The sequence below is a fragment of the Neovison vison genome, chromosome 11 (genome assembly GCF_020171115.1).
Source record: "Neovison vison isolate M4711 chromosome 11, ASM_NN_V1, whole genome shotgun sequence".
NCBI classification, from domain to species: Eukaryota; Metazoa; Chordata; class Mammalia; order Carnivora; family Mustelidae; genus Neogale; species Neogale vison.
The window spans coordinates 71,601,917-71,622,696 of record NC_058101.1 but is presented as its reverse complement, the minus strand read 5'-3'; the positions used below and the strand labels follow the sequence as shown (position 1 = coordinate 71,622,696).

The window sequence follows — 20,780 nt, the reverse complement described above, 5'->3', positions numbered from 1 at the left end:
AAGTTTCAACAGAAAAATAGGATTACTTTCAAACTTTCAAGAAAAAAGAAAAGCCAAACCCTGAATCACAACAAATACTATCAAGCTCAAATACTAGTGCCAATAAGTACTTGTAAAAATGTTTTTAATTTGTTAATAGTCATATATTCCCTGACATTATTTAAAATTTTAAATTTATTGACATGACAGTGCAACTAAGCCAAAGCAACACAAGTGAAAAATGAAGACAAATACACCAAATGCCATATTTTTAAAAATTTCTAACACACAAAATGACACTGTAGTTATCCTATGTAGGAACATGTTTAACATGGTAACAAAAAAACACCGAAGTGGCTCTAGAGTGATATACTTTACAGTTAATATTTATGTTGTCATTAATTTTGGACAGCCAAATCTTCTAACAGAAGGGAGAAAATGATATTTATGCATTTCCTGTTCTTTGTTTTTAATTTGAATTTTATCAGGCTTTTAATTGTACTTGTACACATCTATTTTGCTTTATATCAATTTTATGTAGGTGAATATTGAAAAATTTCTACCTGATTTTATGATGGTATACATGTAAGCAATATTATACTAAAACTAGTTTATGGTACTTGTGTGGGAGGGGAGAGAAGGATTGTCTGTGTAAACATGTGCCTCTGAAACTAATAATACACTATATGTTAATTAAATTGAATTTAAATTTCAAGAAATTAAAAAATAAAAGGTGGAAAGACAGTGATCTATATATGCATACCCTTTTTAAAATGCGTTTGTTTCCTTTAAATCTTATAACTGGTTTAACAGCGACGTTTATGGTTCCATTCTGAATACACTGATGTTAATATCCTCAGAGCAAGGAATTTTAAGAAAGGAGTTAAAATAAAAATGGTGATTTCAGTATGTATTCTACACTCTATGGTGGCAGAATTTTTTATATTACCATATATATATATATATAGTTTTAAAATCAACCTGGCTTTCCCTCAAAACCTCAGAGTATCTGTGTGTATAAATGCATTATGTATTTAAGTAAGTGAAACTAAAAAGGAAATCTGGATTTTTATGCCCATTTTATACCCATTATAGCTATATTCAGAAGCCAAATCATACAAAACTAACACAAATTTCAGAAAAAGTACTGAAAAACGTAGTAAAACTTACTGAACGATCAAGGGTTTATCAGAAAAAATGAAGGGTTTTGCTAATACAGCAGCTATTGCATGATGCTTTGCTCTAGATTTCAGTACCAGACCTCTGTCACCGGGCACTCGGTTCTCTTTCAATTCTTCTATTTCCCATCTTCCTAAAACATAAAGCAAAGCAATTAAACTAAAATCTAAAACACTGACTTACAGATTATTTACCAGCAGTGACCCATAAGATTTTTTCAAAAAGGCTGATTTGGGAAAAATAAAACAAAATTTTAAATCAATGCACAGAAATCAGTTGTACTTCTATACACAAGCCATGAGACAGAAGAGAGAGAAATTAAAAGAGTCAATCCCATTTACAACTCCACTCAAAACCACAGGATACCTAGGAATAAACCTAACCAAGGATACAACAGATCTGTAGTCAGAAAACTATAGAACACCCATGAAAGAAACTGAGGAAGACACAAAGAAATGGAAAAACATTCCATGCTCATGGGCTGGAAGAACAAATACTGTGAAAATGTCTATGCTACCTAAAGCAATCTATACATTCAAAGCAATTCCTGTCAAAATACCATCAAATTTTTCACAGAGCTGGGACAAAGAATCCTAAAATTTGTATGGAACCACAAAAGACCCAGAATAGCCAAAGGAATGTTAAAAAAGAAAACCAAAGTTGGTGGCATCACAATTCCAGACTTCAAGCTTTATTACAAAGCTATAATCAAGACAGTATGGTACTGGCACAAAAACAGGCACACAGATCAATAGAATGGAATAGAGAACCCAGAAATGGACCCTCAACCCTACAGTCAATGAATGTTGGACAAAACAAGAAAGAATATCCAATATTGAAGACAGTCTCTTCAACAAATGGTGTTGGGAAACTTGGACAGCCACATGCAGAAGAATGAAATTGGGCCATTTCCTTACACCACACATGAAAATAGACTCAAAATGGATGAGACCTAAATGTGAGACAGGAATCCATTAAACTCCTAGAGGAGAACACAAGTTCTGTGACCTCAGCCACAGCAACTTCTTGCTAGACACGTCTCCAAAGGCAAGGAAAACAAAGGCAAAAATGAACTTCATCAAGATAAAATCTTTGGCACAGCAAAGGAAACAGTCGACAAAACTAAAGACAACTGACAGAATGGGAGAAGATATTTGCAAATGACACATCACATAAAGGGCTAGTATCCAAAACCTATAAAGAATTTGTCAAATTCAACACCTAAAGAATAAATCATCCAATCAAGAAATGGGCAGAAGACATGAATAGACATTTCACCCAAGAAGACATCCAAATGGCCAACAGACAAGGAAAAAAAGCCCCATATCACTCGGCATCAGGGAAATACAAGTCCAAATCACAATGAGGCACCACCTCACACCAGTCAGAATAGCTAAAATTAACAAGCCAGGAAGTGACAGATGTTGGTGAGGATGGGGAGAAAGGGGAGCCTTTTACACTGTTGGTGGGAATGCAAGCTGGTGCAGCCACTGTGGAAAACGGTATGGAGGTTCCTTAAAAAGTTGAAAATAGCTACCCTGTGAGCCAGCAATTGCACTACTGGGTATTTACCCCATAGATAAACAAATGTAGTGATCTGAAGGGGCATGTGCACCCCAATGTTTATAGCCCCAATGTCCACAACAGCCAAACTATGGAAAAAGCCCAGATGTCCACCAACAGGTGAATGGATAAAGAAAATGTATATATATATACACACACACAATGGACTTCTACTCAGCCACCTAAAAAATAACAAACTAGAGGGTATTATGCTAAGCAAAAGAAGTCAATCAGAGAAAGGCAACTTTATGATCTCACTCATGTAGAATTGAAGAAACAAGGCAGAGGTTCATAGGGGAAGAGGAAAATATGAAATAAGACAAAACCGGAGAGGGAGACAAACTCTAAGAGACTCCTAATCATCAGAAACAAACTGAGGGTTGCTGGAGGGGTTGGGGTGGAGGGATGGGATAACTGGCTGAAGGACACTGGGGAGGGTATGTGTTGTAATAAGCACTGGGTATTATATAAGACTGATGAATCATAGACCCATACCCATGAAACAAATAAAACTATGCATTAATTAACTGAATTTAAATTTAAGAAAAACATTGATTTGGGAAAATAAAATTTTAAAATAAGAAATAATATCGGCAACTGTATGCATGCCTGCTCTTTTTTTATCCTATCCAAGAATGCTTTCATTTTCTCAGCTAAAATTATACTTCTCTGACTTTTCATCAATTAAATTACAAAATGTGGTTTGTTGCATGGATGTATCAACACTGTATTTTTAAAATGAGATATTTTAAAATTACATGAGATGAAGAGCATCCTTAACACAAAATAAACAGTTTGCATCAGTCAATTTATTTTTATTTTTCATTATTTTTTTCAAAGATTTTATTTACTTATTTGACAGAGATCACAGGTAGGCAGGGAGGCAGGCAAAGAGAGGAAGGGAAGCATGCTCCCCGCTGAGCAGAGAGCCCAGTGTGGGGCTTGATCCCAGGACCCTGGGATCAGGGCCCAAGCCGAAGGCAGAGGCTTTAACCCAGGTACCTCCAGTCAATTTACTTTTAAATATATGGTACTCATCAGCTACTTTCCTTACTTTGCAAAAGTTACTGTGGGGATTTAGGGGCACCTGGCTGGCTGAGTTGGGAGAGCATGTGACTTATGATCTTGGGGTCATAAGTTTGAGGCCCACATTGGGTATAGAAATTACTTAAATAAAACTTAAAAATAATAAAAAATAAAATTTAAAAAGTTATCATGGGAATTTAAATTTTATTTTGAAAACTATATGCCTAATGAACATAAATTAAAGTCACCCTCCTCAGGCTAGGCCAATTAGCCCTCAGAAATATTAATAAAAGGAGACAAAAGACTGAACATTCTTTTGTGAAGCATGATGGGGCCCCAGACCCCATATACCTTATCTACATTTAATAGAACTATAATCTGTAAAGCTAGAGAACTCGGGTCATTCTGATTTTATTGAATATTTAAATAAATATTTTACCATCATATATAGAAATCTCCGCATCTGTATCATCTTTCTTTGCTTTTGATAAGACCCACCTGTAAACAAAGATAAAAGCAAATATGCATCATTAAAACTAAAAACCAGCAATTTATAGACATAATGCATATTAGAAATAAAACAAAAGATCATCCCACAGTCACTTCTCATTAAAAAATAAATGCTTAGAGGTTAAATAAAGATGTCCATATAGAATCCTGCAAGGTTAGAGTTAACTCATACTTGGAATCCACAATTTACTAGTTGTATGATCATATGTAAGATATACTTAGCCTCAGTTTCCTCACCTGTAACAAGGAGATAAAGATAGTACTTACCTACCTACTTGGGACAGTATCTGGTATATAATAATCAACAAATAGTAACTTTTTTTAAACCAATATTTAGGATGGAACAGTAATTTGAATTTGTTATCTGAAATTAGATTAATAATATCTATCTTTACAGACAAAGAAATGTTATAAATTTTTACTTTCTATTCTTAATTTATTTGTATTATTTTGTGTAAATGAGTAACCCTTCAAGTTAAACATTTCTATCGATAACAAAAATGTGTTATGGGACCGGTTACACTGCCAAACAAAGTACTTTAACATTTCTTTATAGTTTTGTAGTAGAGGTAATTTTCATAGATCAATAACCAGTAACTTCAAAAATGCTAATTAAAACAAAGAAAACATTCTCTTGAATGAATACTCACCCAGCCAACCTTCCACTATCAAAAGTTTCTGTAAAATATACTTCTCCTATAGGTTGAGGTGTCTTATATTTAATCTAGAAAATAGATTTTTTAAAATCTAGGTTATTCATCTTTGCAAATATTTTAATTAAATAATCTCACTAGTTAAGAACCTAGTATGTAATGCACATATAAATAAAATAAATAAAAGGTGACATGGCCTCAAAACTTTGTATCCTAGTAAGATACAAGAGAGTATCAGAGATACAATGCCAGAAAAAAAAATACTGTATAGGTGCAGATAGAGAATATACTGATTCCTTCTATCACAGGAGGGATGGGAAAAAATTCTATTAGAGAAGGCCTCATGATAGAGCTGACATGGCCTTGAAAGGATCTTAACAGGTGACAATATTTGGGAACACAAATCATTAGAAACAGAGGAAATACCATGATCCAACATGTATAAGATGAAAAACTTAGCAAGCATATAGACTAGTTTAAAATTAACTCTTAAATTCCACTGTTACATGATAGAGGATGAGGATACCTTTTGGAGAGATTAGGAACCCAGAGCAGAAAAAGACTCAATAGAGAAAGCACTGCAAAGCAATTATCTGCAAAGCAGTTTCAAGGGCCCTATAAGAGTTAGCGGCTACGATGATGGTAATGATATTGGTGGTGGGAATACAGTGGTTCTTGTAAGACTTTAATTCTTGTAAGACTTCTATGAGCAAAGTACTATTATTGCCCCCAAGTTACATCCACTGTCACACAGTTAGATAGTTAGGGGACATCAAAGGAGCTCAGGCTGCCTGCCTCCAAGCTCATACACTTAACTGCTGTGCTATACAGAACATACCAACAAAACAATTTAAAAGATTAACTCACTGACAAATTATAAAGAGATAATTTGAACTGATGAAGAATGAATAAGTTCGCCTAAAGTAACAGATCAATTTGGGTCCTTTCTGAATCAATCTCTGTGATTCTATCTGTATGAGATTTCTTTTCTCAACCTTCAGGGAAAAGGATGCAGAAGGACTTTTTCTATTCACTGTCCCTACCCCAACCTGAGAGTACATTTCCCGTCTATTTAACAGGGTAGAAATCAATAATCAAACACAATTCCACGTAATTACTGAAGGGTCAAGATTCTAAATACCCAACTTTTGTATCAACATGGACGGGACTGGAGGAGATTACGCTGAGTGAAATAAGTCAAGCAGAGAGAGTCAATTATCCTATGGTTTCGCTTATTTGTGGAGCATAAGGAATAGCACAGAGGACATGGGGAGATGGAAAGGAGAAAAGAGTTGGGGGAAATCGGAGGGGGAGACGAACCATGAGAGACTGTGGTCTCTGAAAAATAAACAGGGTTTTGGAGGGGAGGGGAGTGGGAGGTTGGGTGAGCCAGGTGGTGGGTAGTAAGGAGGGCACAAATTGCATGGAGCACTGGGTGTGGCGCATAAACAATGAATTCTGAAACACTGAAAAGAAATTTTAAAAATAAATAAAAAATTAAAAAAAAAAGATGCCACTTCCTCTCATTTTTTACAAATGTCACCAAAGGCAGTGAAAGTGTTATGTATCTCCCAATTTCTTTGAAGTATTAACCTTCCAATGACCGTTGTAGGAGCTGCACCTAAGTCAACCAGCAGCTCTCTGATTACTTACTTTCTGCAGACCGCATAAACTAGGTTGTAAAAGAAACATCCTTGTGGAGTTTACAATCGTTATAACAAGAGAAAGAATGTTCACCTTGAACAGCTAAATAACACTTTCATTTGCAAGCAGAAAACTCTCCAAGTAAGTGGGCAGAGAAGTCTGTAACAGCTAAATGCTATGGTCCTTGGCCCTTTAAGCAGCTGCTAGCACAACAGAATCGATCCATTCTTACCATCAACAAGATTTCTGAAAAATTCTCCGAGGTCCCAATCTTATCTATGAATGGTCCTCACTGTACAAGTTCTTCTGGACTGTCAGGATGTGCAAGAATCTCTGCAGGGTTCTTCAGACTCGTGTTAGTCCCCACCTCAAACCACATCTTAACCCGACTGAGCCAGGACACAGGTGCCTACTTCATGATCACTCCCCTTTCTGATTCATTCTCTTAGTTAGCATTTCCTTTCCTCAGAGAAATAAGTAAAATTACTTTACTTCTAGGAGAACTGCAAATTATACTACCTTATGTCCTTTCTGAAGAGGGCTGGCTGTGTCAGAAGTGAGATTGGAAACCTTTCAGACAGAAATCCATCAGTCCTCTTCAGCAGTCACAAATTCCTATTCTGACAGTAAAAACCTTCCCCATATTTACATTGTAATAAAACTATGCTAGGAACAATGCATAAATTTCTGTAATACATGGGCACTTTAAAACACAGCAAGAAATTTTGGGGAAAAAACAGCGTTTTCTATTCATTTACAAAATGAATACTGTCAGAACTGAAATGAATCTTAAGGGTTCGTGCTCCTCTGTATCCTGTAAAGGGATAACTTACAACTCAGTTCACAATAACCTCACCTCTGAGGAGAGTTCACCTTCATTAACATCAATCTCTTCTGAATTTTCATCAAAATCTTCCATCTCAACACCATCATCCATAAATTCTGCATTAATTGAGATGAACATTAGTGCCAAACATGGCCAAAAGCTTTGGAAATGCATACCGATTACCTGTGAAGTTAAAAGTTATCAGTGAAAATAAAAGTTGTGAAAAATAAGTACACTTACAAAGAAATAATTTCTCTTTAATACCACCTTTATTCTAAGATGGCTTTTAAAACAAATCATTGGCAAAATTATGTATATTACACTTTGAACAAATAAAAACACAAATGTCAAATCCCACAGGACACAGATTCTGGAGCTACCCACCTGCCTCTATTAACAAAGAGCCAAGCAACACCTGGATGGCTCAGTGGGTCAAGGTCAAGCGGCTGACTATTGGTTTCGGCTCAGGTCATGATCTCAGAATCCTGAGATCCAGCCCCACCCAGCGCTCTGCTCAGCAAGGAATCTACTTGCCCCACTCTCTCTCTCCCTCCCTTCCTGGCCCTCCTCTGCACACACACTCTCTCTCAAATAAATAAAATCTTTAAAAAAAAAAAAAGGCGTGGACCCCTTTAAAAGAAAGAAATAAGGATCATGATTCTTAAATGTTTATTTTTTAATTACAATGTTGCTTAAGTATATATAAACATACAATCCGAGTTTCACAATTATGAAACCAAAGTATATCTACATATAAACACCAAAAAAAAACCCTAAAGAAAAATAATTTTATCACAATTTAATGTGACAGTCTTTTCATGAATCAAATCACAGCTGAAAGAACAATCAGAACTGCAATCAGGTTCACTAAGCTGGATTAACATTCTTTTACATTTATCATAATACTTTGATGACTCAATAATCTCACCATGTCTCCATTTAAATACTGCTAAGTGTCCATTCCTTATTATAGCATTAGAAACCAAACAGAATTTATCTGACTCTTGGCAGAAATATATGATTTATGTCCTCTTCCCATTAACATGTTAAAATTCAAGTTTATTTTTTGGTGCCAATGGCCTTTCTAACGCAAAGTAAATGTGGACACTGAAAGAATGTGGCAGGCCTTGGTTATGTGGTGGGCGAGTGATCCAGATGACCCACAGTACAGCTCTATTATTATTTTTTTTTTTCAGTTACCATCAACATGACAATTTTTAAAAAAAAGTAAATTCTCGGGGCGCCTGGGTGGCTCAGTGGGTTAAAGCCTCTGCCTTCAGCTCAGGTCATGATCCCAGAGACCTAGAATCGAGCCCCGCATCAGGCTCTCTGCTCCTCGGAGAGCATGTTTCCTCTTCTCTCTCTGCCTGCCTCTGCCTACTTGTGATCTCTGTCTGTCAAATAAATAAATAAAATCTTAAGAAAAAAAAAAAAAGTAAATTCTTAGAGAAAACTCTTACATCTTCCAGAAAATATCAATAGCTGGGTCTGCTTAAGAAACACTGGATTTTTCTGAAAATAAATAAATTGGAAAAAAAAAAGAATTCAAACTAAATAAAATATCAAAAATAAAAAAAAATGTAAAAGACTGAAACATTTATCAAAATTAGTACAGCTGGTAATTTCCATTTCATTAAAATGTATGTGTTTCCATTTGTAAAGTTTCTTCAACTCTCTGAGATCCATGAAACCTTTCAAAGTTTATAGATGGGAGATCATGAACTCAGTAAAATTTTTTTGTAACAAAAAAAAAAAAAAAAGAAAGAAAAAAAAAGAAACACTGGATTTACGAGATAAGCAATTTATATCCACCAGAATGGCTATAATAAAAAGGAGACATTAACAAGTGCTAGGAGGATGTAGAGAAATTGTTATCTTTGTGCTGGCAGGAAGGTAAAATGATGCAAGTTTTGTTAGATCATATGGCAGTTCTTCAAGTTAAAAATAGAACTACTCTATAACCTAGCAATTCCACCAGTAGGTATCTGCCCCCAAACTTAAATATAGATGTTTTAAGAAATATTTTTCGTAATAACCAAAAAGTAGAAACAACCCACGTGTCCATCAACTAATGGTTAAACAAAATGTGAGCTATCTAAACAATAAAATATTATTTACCAATAAAACAGAATGGAGTACAGATATAAGATAGATGAATCTCAAAAAACATGCTGAGTGAGAGAGGCCAGGGATAAAACACCACATGTTGCATGATCCCATTGAAAAGAAGAGGCAAATCCATAGAAATAGAAAATAGATTTAGTGAGTGCCTAGGGAAAGGAGTGGGAAGAAAGGGTTAAGGGGTAATGAAGATTTCCTAAAACTGAATATGGTAATGTTATATAACTGTGTGAATGTATTAAAACCCATTCGCTTCCACACATTAAACAAGTGGACCTGAAGGTGTACAATGTATTAATAAAGCTGTTTTTAGAAAAGAAATGGTCAGATTATAAAAAGCTTTCTTCCACAGAGTTAGGCCGAATGATTAGAACTCTTTTTTTTTTTTTTTTAAATCTCCAATGTCAAAACCCCCATCCACCCACCCACCTCCCCTCTGGTAACCATCAGTTTGTTCTCTATAGTTAAGAATTTGCTACTTGGTTTGTTTCTCTCTTTTTTCCCTTTGTTCTTTTGTTTTGTTTCTTAAATGCCACATAGGAGTGAGATCATATGGTATTTATGTTTCTTTTGACTTATTTTGCTCAACATAATACTCCCTAGTTCAGTGTTGTTGCAAATAGCAAGATTTCATTCTTTTTTTATGGCTAATATTCCGGGGTGTGTGTGTGTGTGTGTGTGTGTGTGTGTGTGTGCCTACCAATATATACCACAACTTTATCCATTCATCCATCAATGGACACTTGGGATGGCTTCCATGGTTTAGCTATTGTAAATAATGCCACAATAAACACAGGGGCACATACAGCCCTCAAATTAGTGTTCTTGTAGTTTGGGGTATATACCCAGTAATGCAATTCCAGGATCATAGGGCAATCTATTTTAATTTTTTGAAGAGCCTCCACACTGTTTTCTACAATGACTGCACCAATTTGCATTCCCACCAATAGTGCAAGAGGGTTTTTTAACTCCACCATCTTTGTCCACATTTATTGCTTCTTATGTTTTGATGTTAGCCATTCTGACTGGTATGAGGTGATATTGTTGTTTTGATTTGCATTTCCTTGATGATGAGTGATATTGAGCATCTTTTTCTGTGTCTGTTGGCCATCTGCATGTCTTCTTTGGAGAAATGTCTGTTCAAGTCTTTTGCCCATTTTTAACTGGATTATTTGGGTTTTGGGTGTTGAGTTATATCAGTTCTTTATATATTTTGGATACTAACCCTTTATCAGGTATGCCATTTGCAAATATCTTCTCCCATTCATTAGGTTTCCTATTAGTTTTGTTGATTATTTCCTTCACTGTGCAGAAACCTTTTATTTTGATGTAATCCCAACAGTTTATTTTTGCTTTTATTTCCCTTGCCTCAGGAGACAAAAATGTTGCTACAGCTGATGTCAGAGAGATTACTGACTATGCTAACTTCAAGAATTTTTATTGTTTCAGGGCTCACATTTAGGTCTTTAATCCATTTTTCTTTAAAGATTTTATTTATTTATTTGACAGACAGAGATCACAAGTAGACAGAGAGGCAGGCAGAGAGAGAGAGAGAGAGAGAGGGAAGCAGGCTCCCTGCTGAGCAGAGAGCCCGATGCGGGACTCGATCCCAGGACCCTGAGATCATGACCTGAGCCGAAGGCAGAGGCTTAACCCACTGAGCCACCCAGGCGCCCCTCTTTAATCCATTTTGAGTTTGTTTTTGTGTATGGTGTAAGAAAGTGGTCCAGTTTCGTTCCCTTGCATGTGGCTATACAGTTTTCCCAATACCATTTGTTGAAAAGACTTTTTTCCCATTGTATATTCATTCCTCCTTTGCTGAAGGTTACTTGATCATATAATTGCAGGTTTTCTGTTCTATCCCGTTGTTCTGTGTATCTATTTTTATGTCAATACCATACTGTTTTAATTACTACCACTTCGTAATATCACTTGAAGTCTAGAATTGTGATGCCTCCATCCCCCACCCCGCCAAGACTGCTTTGACTATTAGAGGTCTTTTCTGATTCCACACAGGTTTTAGGATTGTTTTTGTTCTAGTTCTATGAAAATTGTTGTTGGTATTTCGATAGGAATTGTGTAAATGTGTAGATTGCTTTAAGTAGAATAGACATTTTAACAATATTTGTTCTTCCAATCCATGAGCATGGAAATGTTTTTCCATTCCTTTGTGTCGTCTTGAATTTCTTTCATCAGTGTTTTATAGGTTTTCAAAGTAGAGGTCTTTCACCTCTTTGGTTAAGTTTATCCCTAGATATTTTGTTGCTTTGGGTACAATTGTAAATGGGAGTGTTTTCTTCGTTTCACTTTCTGCTGCTTCATTATTAGTATATAGGAACGCAACAGATTTCTGTTGTCCTGCAACTTAAATGAATTCATTTATCAGTTCTTGTACTTTTTGGGTGGAGTCTTTAGTGTTTTCTATATATACTATTATCTCATCTGCAAATATTGAGTTTTACTTCTTCTTACCAATTTGGACCTTTTATTTCTTTATGTCATCTAATTGCCGTGGCTAGGACTTCCAGTATTCTGTTGAATACAAGTGGTAAGAGTAGATATCCTTGCTTTGTTCCTGACCTTAGGAGGAAAGCTCTGTTTTTCACCATTGTGTTGGTTGTTGGTTTTCATTTAAGGCCTTTATTATTTTGTTCCTTTCTAGACCTACTTTGCAGAGGTTTTTTTTTTCTTTTTTACTATGAATAAATGCTGTACTTCTTCAGATGTTTTTTCTACATATATTGAAAGGGTCATATGGCTTTTATCTTTTCTTTTACTGATGTGACATAACATGTTGATTGTTTTATGAATATTAAACCATCTTGCATCCTGGGAATAAATCTCACTTGATTGAGGTATATGATTTTTTTAAACATACTGTTGGATTCAGTTTGCTAATATTTTGTTGAGGATTTTTGCATCTATATTCATGAGAGATATTGGCCTATAATTCTCTTTTTTTGTGATGTTTTTATCCGTTTTTGGTATCAGGATGATACTGGCTTCATAGAATGAATTTGGAAGTTTTCCTTCCTGTTGTATTTTGTGGAATAGTTTTAGAAGAATGGGTATTAATTTTTTTTAAATTTATTTATTTATTTGACAGAGATCACAAGTAGGCAGAGAGGCAGGAGAGAAAGAGGAGGAAGCAGGCTCCCCGCTGAGCAGAGAGCCCAATGTGGGGCTCAATCCCAGGATCCTGGGATCATGACCTGAGCCAAAGGCAGAGGCTCCAACCCACTGAGCCACCCAGGCACCCCTTAATTCTTTTTTCAATGTTCAGCAGAATTTGCCTGTGAAGCTGTCTGGTCTTATACTTTTGTTTGTTCAGAGTTTTTTGATTACTGATTCAATGTCATTGCTGGTAATTGGTCTGTTCAAATTTTCTATTTCTTCCTGCTTTAATTTTGGTAGGTTACACATTTTTAGGAATTTATCCATTTCCTCTAAGATGTCCAGGTGGTTTGCTTACAGACTTTTATAATATTCTGTTACAATTATTTGTATCAGTTGTTTTCTCTCCTCTTTCATTGGTAATTTTGTTTATTTAGGTCCCTTCTCTCTCTCTCTCTCTTTTTTTTTTTTTTGTGAAGTCTTGCTAGAGGCTTATCAATTTTCTTGATCTTTTCAAAGAACCAGCTCCTGGTTTCACTGATCTGTGATTAGACCCTTCCTAATGAAATCAAAACTTTATATGAATATATCAAGTTAAATCAGTAAATCAAGTTAGCCTTGGTTTCTTCTGTGGGACACTGACTATAACAAGGGATTTACTTTGAAAAATGCGTTTTTTAAAAATCAACTGATCTGCCATAATTGGAATATTCTATATTATATTATTATATGGTTAATACTACCATTTTAATGGACAAAGACAACACAAAAATTGATGTATGCTGTTATTTGTTAGGAGAGTTTAAGCTCCCTGAATCATAAAAAAGAGGTGTAAGTGAGATAGAAAGTAAATTTAAAGAGATCAATTTGACTCAATAACCATAGGTAGGTTTATTTAAAAATTTTTTTACTATTGGCACGGGAATGAGTACATTTGCAAATTGCTTATGAATTGTTAATAATTCTAAAAGCTCCAGTTCTCAAGTTTTAAAAGTTTCTCACGATTTCCATAATGTAGTAAAGTGTTTTGCTTGACTCACTATCAATAACATTTAAGTAAAACAGAAATGCATAAAACAATAGCAGTAATAACGATACCACTTGTGGCCCATATCTTCTTCTTCAAAATGAACACAGACTTTAGTTTCTTAATAATTAATTTGTTGAAAAAATATATTCTAAGTGCTTTGTTTGACCTCTGGTGTATGGGGCTGCTGGGAGAGTTTAGGGAACACCAAGCAGGCAGTACTCTACTGGAACCTTATTCTTACTTCATCCAGAACAATCCCATTCTGTTTTCTATATTACAATTCTTCCTAACTTTCCTTCAGAAATAGTTAACAAAGCTTTAGGAAAAAAGTTTAGAAAATCTTTTATCTTAAAAGTCTGAATATTGTCTCTAAGGCTCTATGACTATAATCATGCATTTGCATAAAGGGATAAGCTAAATTAATCTCTGCAGCCCAGGACATGAGTAAGAAGGCATTACTACTTCCAGTCTACAAATTGAAAACAGATTTAAAAACTTGGTCAAAGTCACATGGGTTGAAAATATGAAACAAGATCAAAATCTAGAACTGTACATCAATATACCATGCTACCTTTTAATCTTACCCCACTGCATTATCATATGCTTTTTGAAAGAGCAACAGAAATTACAAAAATGGTAATGGCACATACTTTGAACCTCTTGGAAATTTCTCAGATTTAGGTTATTAGTATTAAGCTAGTAAGATATTTACCCAGAAATGACCATATTACCTTACTACAAAAATGAAATGCTTAAAAATAAACTGCTGTTGGTCACAAACCACTCTACAGGCAATACAGTTCTACAGATAGTAGTCTCCATTTAAAAATGATGTAGTTCAAGGTCATTGCTGCTATTTATTACTTTTAAATGAGAACCAGAAATACAGACCTAATAGTTTCTGCTTAATTCCTGAGTGCTCTATAATTGTCAGTGATAGACAAGCTGACAACTAAGAATTAAATCATGAAGGTCACAGTATGGTGCCAATATGTCCTTAAGCTCCAAACAAAATTGTGAGGTTTGTCACTTTATTATTTCTTAAAGGAGGTGGTAAAATGTGGCCAGGTCTGTATTGTTGCATTGAGAGGCTGACAATGAGGTGAAACTCCAAAACACAAGCAACTAATTTGTATAGTTAAAGAATTTTTTTTTAATTGTGGTAGAATTTACAACATAAAAGTTACCATTTAAAACAATTTTAATCATTCAATTCAGTAGTGCTAAGTACATTTACACTGTTGTACAACCAAATCTCCAGAACTCTTTTCATCTTGTAAAACTAAAATCTATACCATTAAACAACAACTCCCTAATTTTCCCTCTCTCAAGCCCCTGGCAACCATCCTCCTTTTATTAGCTCTAACATGTTTTTCTGGTAGAGCTTTTAGGTTTTGTCTACATATAACATCATGTTATCTATGAAGAAATTTTATTTCTTCCTTTTCAATTTTATTTCTTTTTCTTGCCTAATTGCTTCTGCTAGGACTTCTAATACTATGTTGAACAGAAGTGACAAAAAAACCCAGGAATACTTGTTTTTTCCTAGTTCTTAAAGAAAAAGTTTTCAGCCTTTCATCACTGAGTATGGTGTTAGCTGTTGGCTTTTCATATATGACCTTTATTACATTGAGGTTGTTTCTTTGTATTCACAGCTTGTTGTGTCTTTATCATAAATTTGTGTTGAATCTTGTCAAATGCTACTGCTGCATCAACTGAGATAATCACAGTTTTCCACCTCTATTTTGGAAATGTGTTATATTGCACTGATTGATTTTCATATATTGAATCATCCTTGCATGCCAGGAATAAATCCCACTTGTTCATGGGGTATAACCTTTTTTTTTTTTTTTAAGATTTATTTATTAGGGAGAGAGAGAATGCAAGCAAGGGGAGGGACAGAGGAAGAGGTAGAGAGAGAATCTCAAGTAGACTCCCCGCTGAACATGGAGCCTAACACAGGGCTCAATCTCACAACCCCGTGATGATGACCTGGGCCAAAATCAAAAGGCAAACACTTAAGTGATTGAGGCACCCAGAAGCCCCACTGTATAATCTTTCTAATGTGCTGCTGAATTCTGTTTGCTAGTATTTTGTTAAGGATTTTTGCATCAATATTCAGTAAGGATATTGGTCTGTAGTTCTCTTGTAGTTTCTTTGTCTGGCTTTGGTATCAGGAAAACACCCCCCTCAGAGAATGAGTTTCAGAAAATCTTCCTCTGCTTTAATTAATCAAAAGAACTAGAGGAAGATTGGTATTACTTCTTCTTTCAATGTTTGGTAGACTTTATTAGTTAAGCCATGCACTCTTGTGGGTTTTTATTTTTTCCCTCTGATCATATATAATTAAATGACCAACAATAAAAAAGATCATTTAAAAGGTGCCATGAATTTATTTTCTTAAAAATGACACTCAGATAATCAAGGCTTGACAAAGAAATCACAATCAGAATCACTGAACATAACTGAGATGAAAAAAACCATATGAAGAAACTTGTGGGCCGCTGTTAACACAATACTTAAAAGTAATAGGTTAAGCAGTCAACTTGAGTAGCTAGAGGCAAATCAAAATAAAGAATACAATATCACGCTTGGGTTTTATTTGTTGGGAGATGTTTGATTACTGATTCAATCTTCTTACTAGTTCTAGGTCTGTTTAGATTTCCTGTTTCATCATGATTCAGTCTTAATAGATTGTATGTTCTAGGAATTCACCCATTTCATCAAGATTACCCAGTTGTTGGCATACAATTGTCCGTAGTATTTTCTTACAGTCCTTTTTAATCTATAGAATCAGGTATAATGGTATAATGTACCCTCTTCCACTTTAGAGTCTTCTTTTTTTTTTTTTTCTTACTCAATGTAGCTAAAGGTTAGTTAATTTTGTTGATCTTTTTGAAAAACTAACTCCTGGTTTCAATGATTTTCTCTATTGTTTATCTACTCTCTATTCCATTTATCTCTCACTGAATCTTTATTATTTCCTTCCTTCTGCTAGCTTTGGTTTTTCTAGTTCCTTAAGGTACAAAGTTAAGTTGCAAATTTGAAATTTTAATTTTTTAATGTAAATGACAGCTATACATATCCCTCTTAACAAAACTTATACTGCATCCCATTAAGTTTTGGTATGTTGCATTTCTCTTTTCATTTATCTCAAGATATTTTCTAATTTCCTTGTGATTTCCTTTTTGGCCTTTTGTCTGTTTAAGAGTGTTTCTTTATGTTCCACATATTTGTGGATTTTTCTATTTTCCTTCTGCTACTGATTGCTCATTTTACTATATTATAATTGAAAAAAACACTTTGTATGATTTCAGTTTTTAAAAATGTATTAAGATTTGTTTTTTGGCCTAACATATGGTCTATCCTACAAAATATTCCATGTGCACTTAAGAAAAATAATGCATTTGAATCAATATTCATCAGTGATACTGTCTATACTTTTCGTGTATTGTCTTTGCCTGGCTTTGGTATCTGGGTAATACTGCTCTCATAGAATGACTTTGAAAGTATTCCTGGCTCTTCAGTTTTTTGGATGAGCTGGAGGAAGATTGTTATTAATATTTATTTCAATTGACTGGTATTAATTTTTCTCCCTGTTGTTAGATGGAATGTTCTATACAATACATCCACTTGGTCCAATTGGTATATATTACTGTTCAAATCTTCTGTTTCTTTATGATTTAAATAGTTGTCCTGGGGCACCTGGGTGGCTTGGTCATTAAGCGTCTGCCTTCAGCTCAGGTCATGATTCTAGGGTCCTGGGATCGAGCCCCACATTGGGCTCTCTGCTTGGCAGGAGGCCTGCTTTTCCCTCTCCCACTCCCCGTGCCTGTGTTCCCTCTCCTGCTGTCTCTTTCTGTCAAATAAATAAAGAAAATCTTTAAAAAATAAGAAAAATAAATAGTTGTCCTAAGTTATGCATGTTCAATGCAGCAAGCTTTCATTTATATGGTATAAGGTATAAGATTTAATGCTAATGCCACTCCCCCCCCACAACTTCCCTGCTTACAATAAACAAGCTAGCATGTCCAGGATTCTAAGCTTTCTGTGCATTCCTTACTCTATACAGATTGCTGAAATCACCAAATATCATCTAAGCCTGAGGAAGAAGGGAGGCAATTCAATGGAAGAAGTGCATCCATTTTCCTGCATCTTTGATCTAGCATATGTTCTCTGCACTGCTTCTGGGCTGATTCAATAACAAATTAAAGTGTAGGTAACTTTGGCCAAGTAGGAGATACCATTCTCACTGACATCTGAAACAAAGGTCAAGCAGCCCAATCGATCTCAAAGAGTTTCACCAACATCACCTAAAAGCCCTCCTCAATCTCCGCTGTGAGCCCGCAATCACAAATTATAAAGTGCAGCTCACGTACTGGTACTGAAGTAATGCTCACTTCCACATCAAAGGTGGCTGGAGCCCTAAAAGGAAAGACAATCGCAGGATACCCAGTAATTGTTGTAGAGTGTGAGAGAGATTGATGGCTGATCACCAAGCTTTTCTCTCTTTTTCCAGGGGACATGACTGGACTATATTTTCTTTGGAGTTAGGTGGAACCCAGCAAAGCCAATGATGCGGGTATAGTCTGAGTCTGAAGGCCCGAGAGCCAGGAAAGTCACTGGTATAACTTCTAGTCTGAAAGCCAGCAGGCTCAAAACCCAAACACAGCCAATGTTTCAGCTCGAGTCCAAAGACAGGAAAAGATGGAAGTGCCAGCTCTGACAGCCTGGCTGGAGGAATTTCCTCTTCTTCACTGGAAGGTCAGCCTTCCTGTTTAGTTCAGACTTTTAGCTGATCGGATGAAGGCTCCCCACCCCGGGGAGGGCAATCTGCATTACTCAACCTATCATTCAAATGTTTGCCTCATCCCCAGACACCCTCACAGACACACCCAGAAGAATGCCTGAGTATCTGGGCACCTCGTGGTTTGGTCAAGCAGACACGTACAATTAACTGCCACAGCTACCCACTCCTTCAGAAGGCCAGCAGCCAGAAACTGTGCTGGGTCTTTGGGATAGTTTTGTTTTCTATGTATTTGAGCATTACGTTAACTAATACATACTTTTGACCAAGACCAGGTATTTTCTTCCTAAATCAGAAAAACCTAGAAACAATGAAAAGACCCCAAGCAATAGAGCAAAAAGTAGAAAAAGAACCATAACAGCAGAAATAATAATTGAAAATACAACTTTCTGGCAGTTCAGATACCAGTACTACAAAACAGCCCAAGGAGTCTGGCTCTGATCCTGCAAAGAGAGAAGCTACTGAAGTTCTGAGATTAATGAGAGGAACAGAGCTGAAATTCTGGATATAAGAATATTATTTGAATTATATACTAAGGTCATTTTCAAAATTATATTGATGTAAACTTTAGAATGATTTTTTTATTTATGTATTTAGGATTTATACTACCTCAGCAGAGTTCCAAAAGAATAGCTGAAGGCATCATGCAAAACACAACATAGACAAAAATATAAGCCTGCTGAGGACAGGAACTCCTTCTCATTTCTGTATTCACAGCACCCAAGAAGGCCAGCACATGATGAGTAAGAACAGATACACATTCATAAAATGAATGAATGAACAAATGAACAAACGAGTTCCTGGGTAAGAGGGGAAAAAAGTTGGAAAAAGATGTTACGAAGCAACCAGCTGGGAAGAGTTTGTTGTTGCGGCAACAGAACAGCAATACGTTTAGTGAAAGGGTTTCTATGCACTTAGAGGGAAGCCAGGAATAAAATGAGGGGGGGTTCTCACTGTCCAAAAAAGTCTACAAGATCCTTAAAGAAAAAAATGTTTTTTTAGAATTAACTGCTGGAAAAATTTATGGACTAAATCCTTACATAATAGATGTCTGTAACTACTATTTTGAGAGAAAAATCGTTATGTAAATACTTACGACACTGGTCCTCTAAGGTTTGTTAGAACATTGATAAAAGTAACATAATAAAACTTTTCTATAGAGAAGAGAGATAATGGTCTAGAAAGTTTGTATTTTATGATCTAATTTAGTATGGGGGAAATTAATCATATTTTTTAATTCTATGCTACATCTATGAAGAAACTTCTCTTATTATGAGTTACTTGAGAATTTTGCTCCAGACAGACTGCATATTAATAACCCAATTCATAATTTGCTAGAAAAGATAGTAAACAGAAAAATCAGATTAAAAGGTTTGTGTTACCATATCACAAAAATAAAATGGGACAAATTCTCACCAAAATTAGAGGGTATTCTTGGAGTTTTCCAAGTAGCAAATAGAAAATTCATGTAACACACAGAAAATTCACTTAGAAGGATCACGGGAGATCCAACATGGAGAGGCAGGAAACAGTAGCATCTTAGAAGGCAGCCTTCTTCCAAAGATGCTGCAAGACTCCATTTGAAATGCAGCTATTTTCTCACAAAAGAAACTAGCATGCTTCAGAATGAGCTGCGCAACAGATCTGCTAATTTTGTGATGGCTGACGTGTCCAGAAATTCAGGGGAGATCAGCCAGTTGATATTAACATTTATCATTCACAAGTCCATTTAACAAATATTTGATTGCCAATTACATGTCAGGAATTGTGTCAGTTACAGTAATTAGCAAAACATATATAGCTCTTGATCTCAAAGAGCTTACAGTCTAAGATGGAAAGCCGACACTGAAAAATTAACCCAGGTATAATATGTAAACAACAATAAGTGACAGGAAAGTAAGTTCTAAAGTTGGTAGTTGGGGAACTGAATTTACATGGTAGGGGAAAGGTCAGAGGAAGACTGCTTGAGAAAGTCACATTTAAAGTATGACGCAGGGCGCCTGGGTGGTTCAGTCGGTTACCATCGGACTCCTGATTTTAGCTCAGGTCTTAATCTCAGAGTCCTGAGATTTGGACAGCAGCCAGTCTGGATCCCCTGCTCGGTGTGGAGTTGGTTTGAGATTCTCTCTCTCTCCCTCTCCTTCTGCTCCTGCCCCCATGCTCTCTAAATACATAAATAAATAACTAAAATCTTAAAAAAAAAATTTTTTTTAAAGGGGGCACCTGGGTGGCTTAGTCAGGATCCCAGGCCAGCCCTGCATCAGGTTCCTTGCCCAACCGGGAGCCTGCTTCTCCCTCTGCCTCTGCTGCTCCCCCTGCTTGTGCTCT

The 20,780-nt window shown here is 35.7% G+C and overlaps 1 protein-coding gene across 1 annotated transcript in view; it reads right to left on the bottom strand.

Annotated features, from left to right (window-relative positions):
• CLGN (calmegin) overlaps positions 1–20,780 on the bottom strand; it is a 59,048-nt gene that overhangs the window by 34,277 nt on the left and 3,991 nt on the right. The window contains exons 2-5 of the mRNA XM_044225769.1: positions 7,411–7,563; positions 4,908–4,981; positions 4,187–4,245; positions 1,150–1,291 (exon numbers count right to left, since the gene is read on the bottom strand). Coding sequence (XP_044081704.1) covers positions 1,150–1,291; positions 4,187–4,245; positions 4,908–4,981; positions 7,411–7,554 — 419 coding nt within the window. The 5' untranslated portion in view covers positions 7,555–7,563. The remainder of the gene's footprint in view (positions 1–1,149; positions 1,292–4,186; positions 4,246–4,907; positions 4,982–7,410; positions 7,564–20,780) is intronic.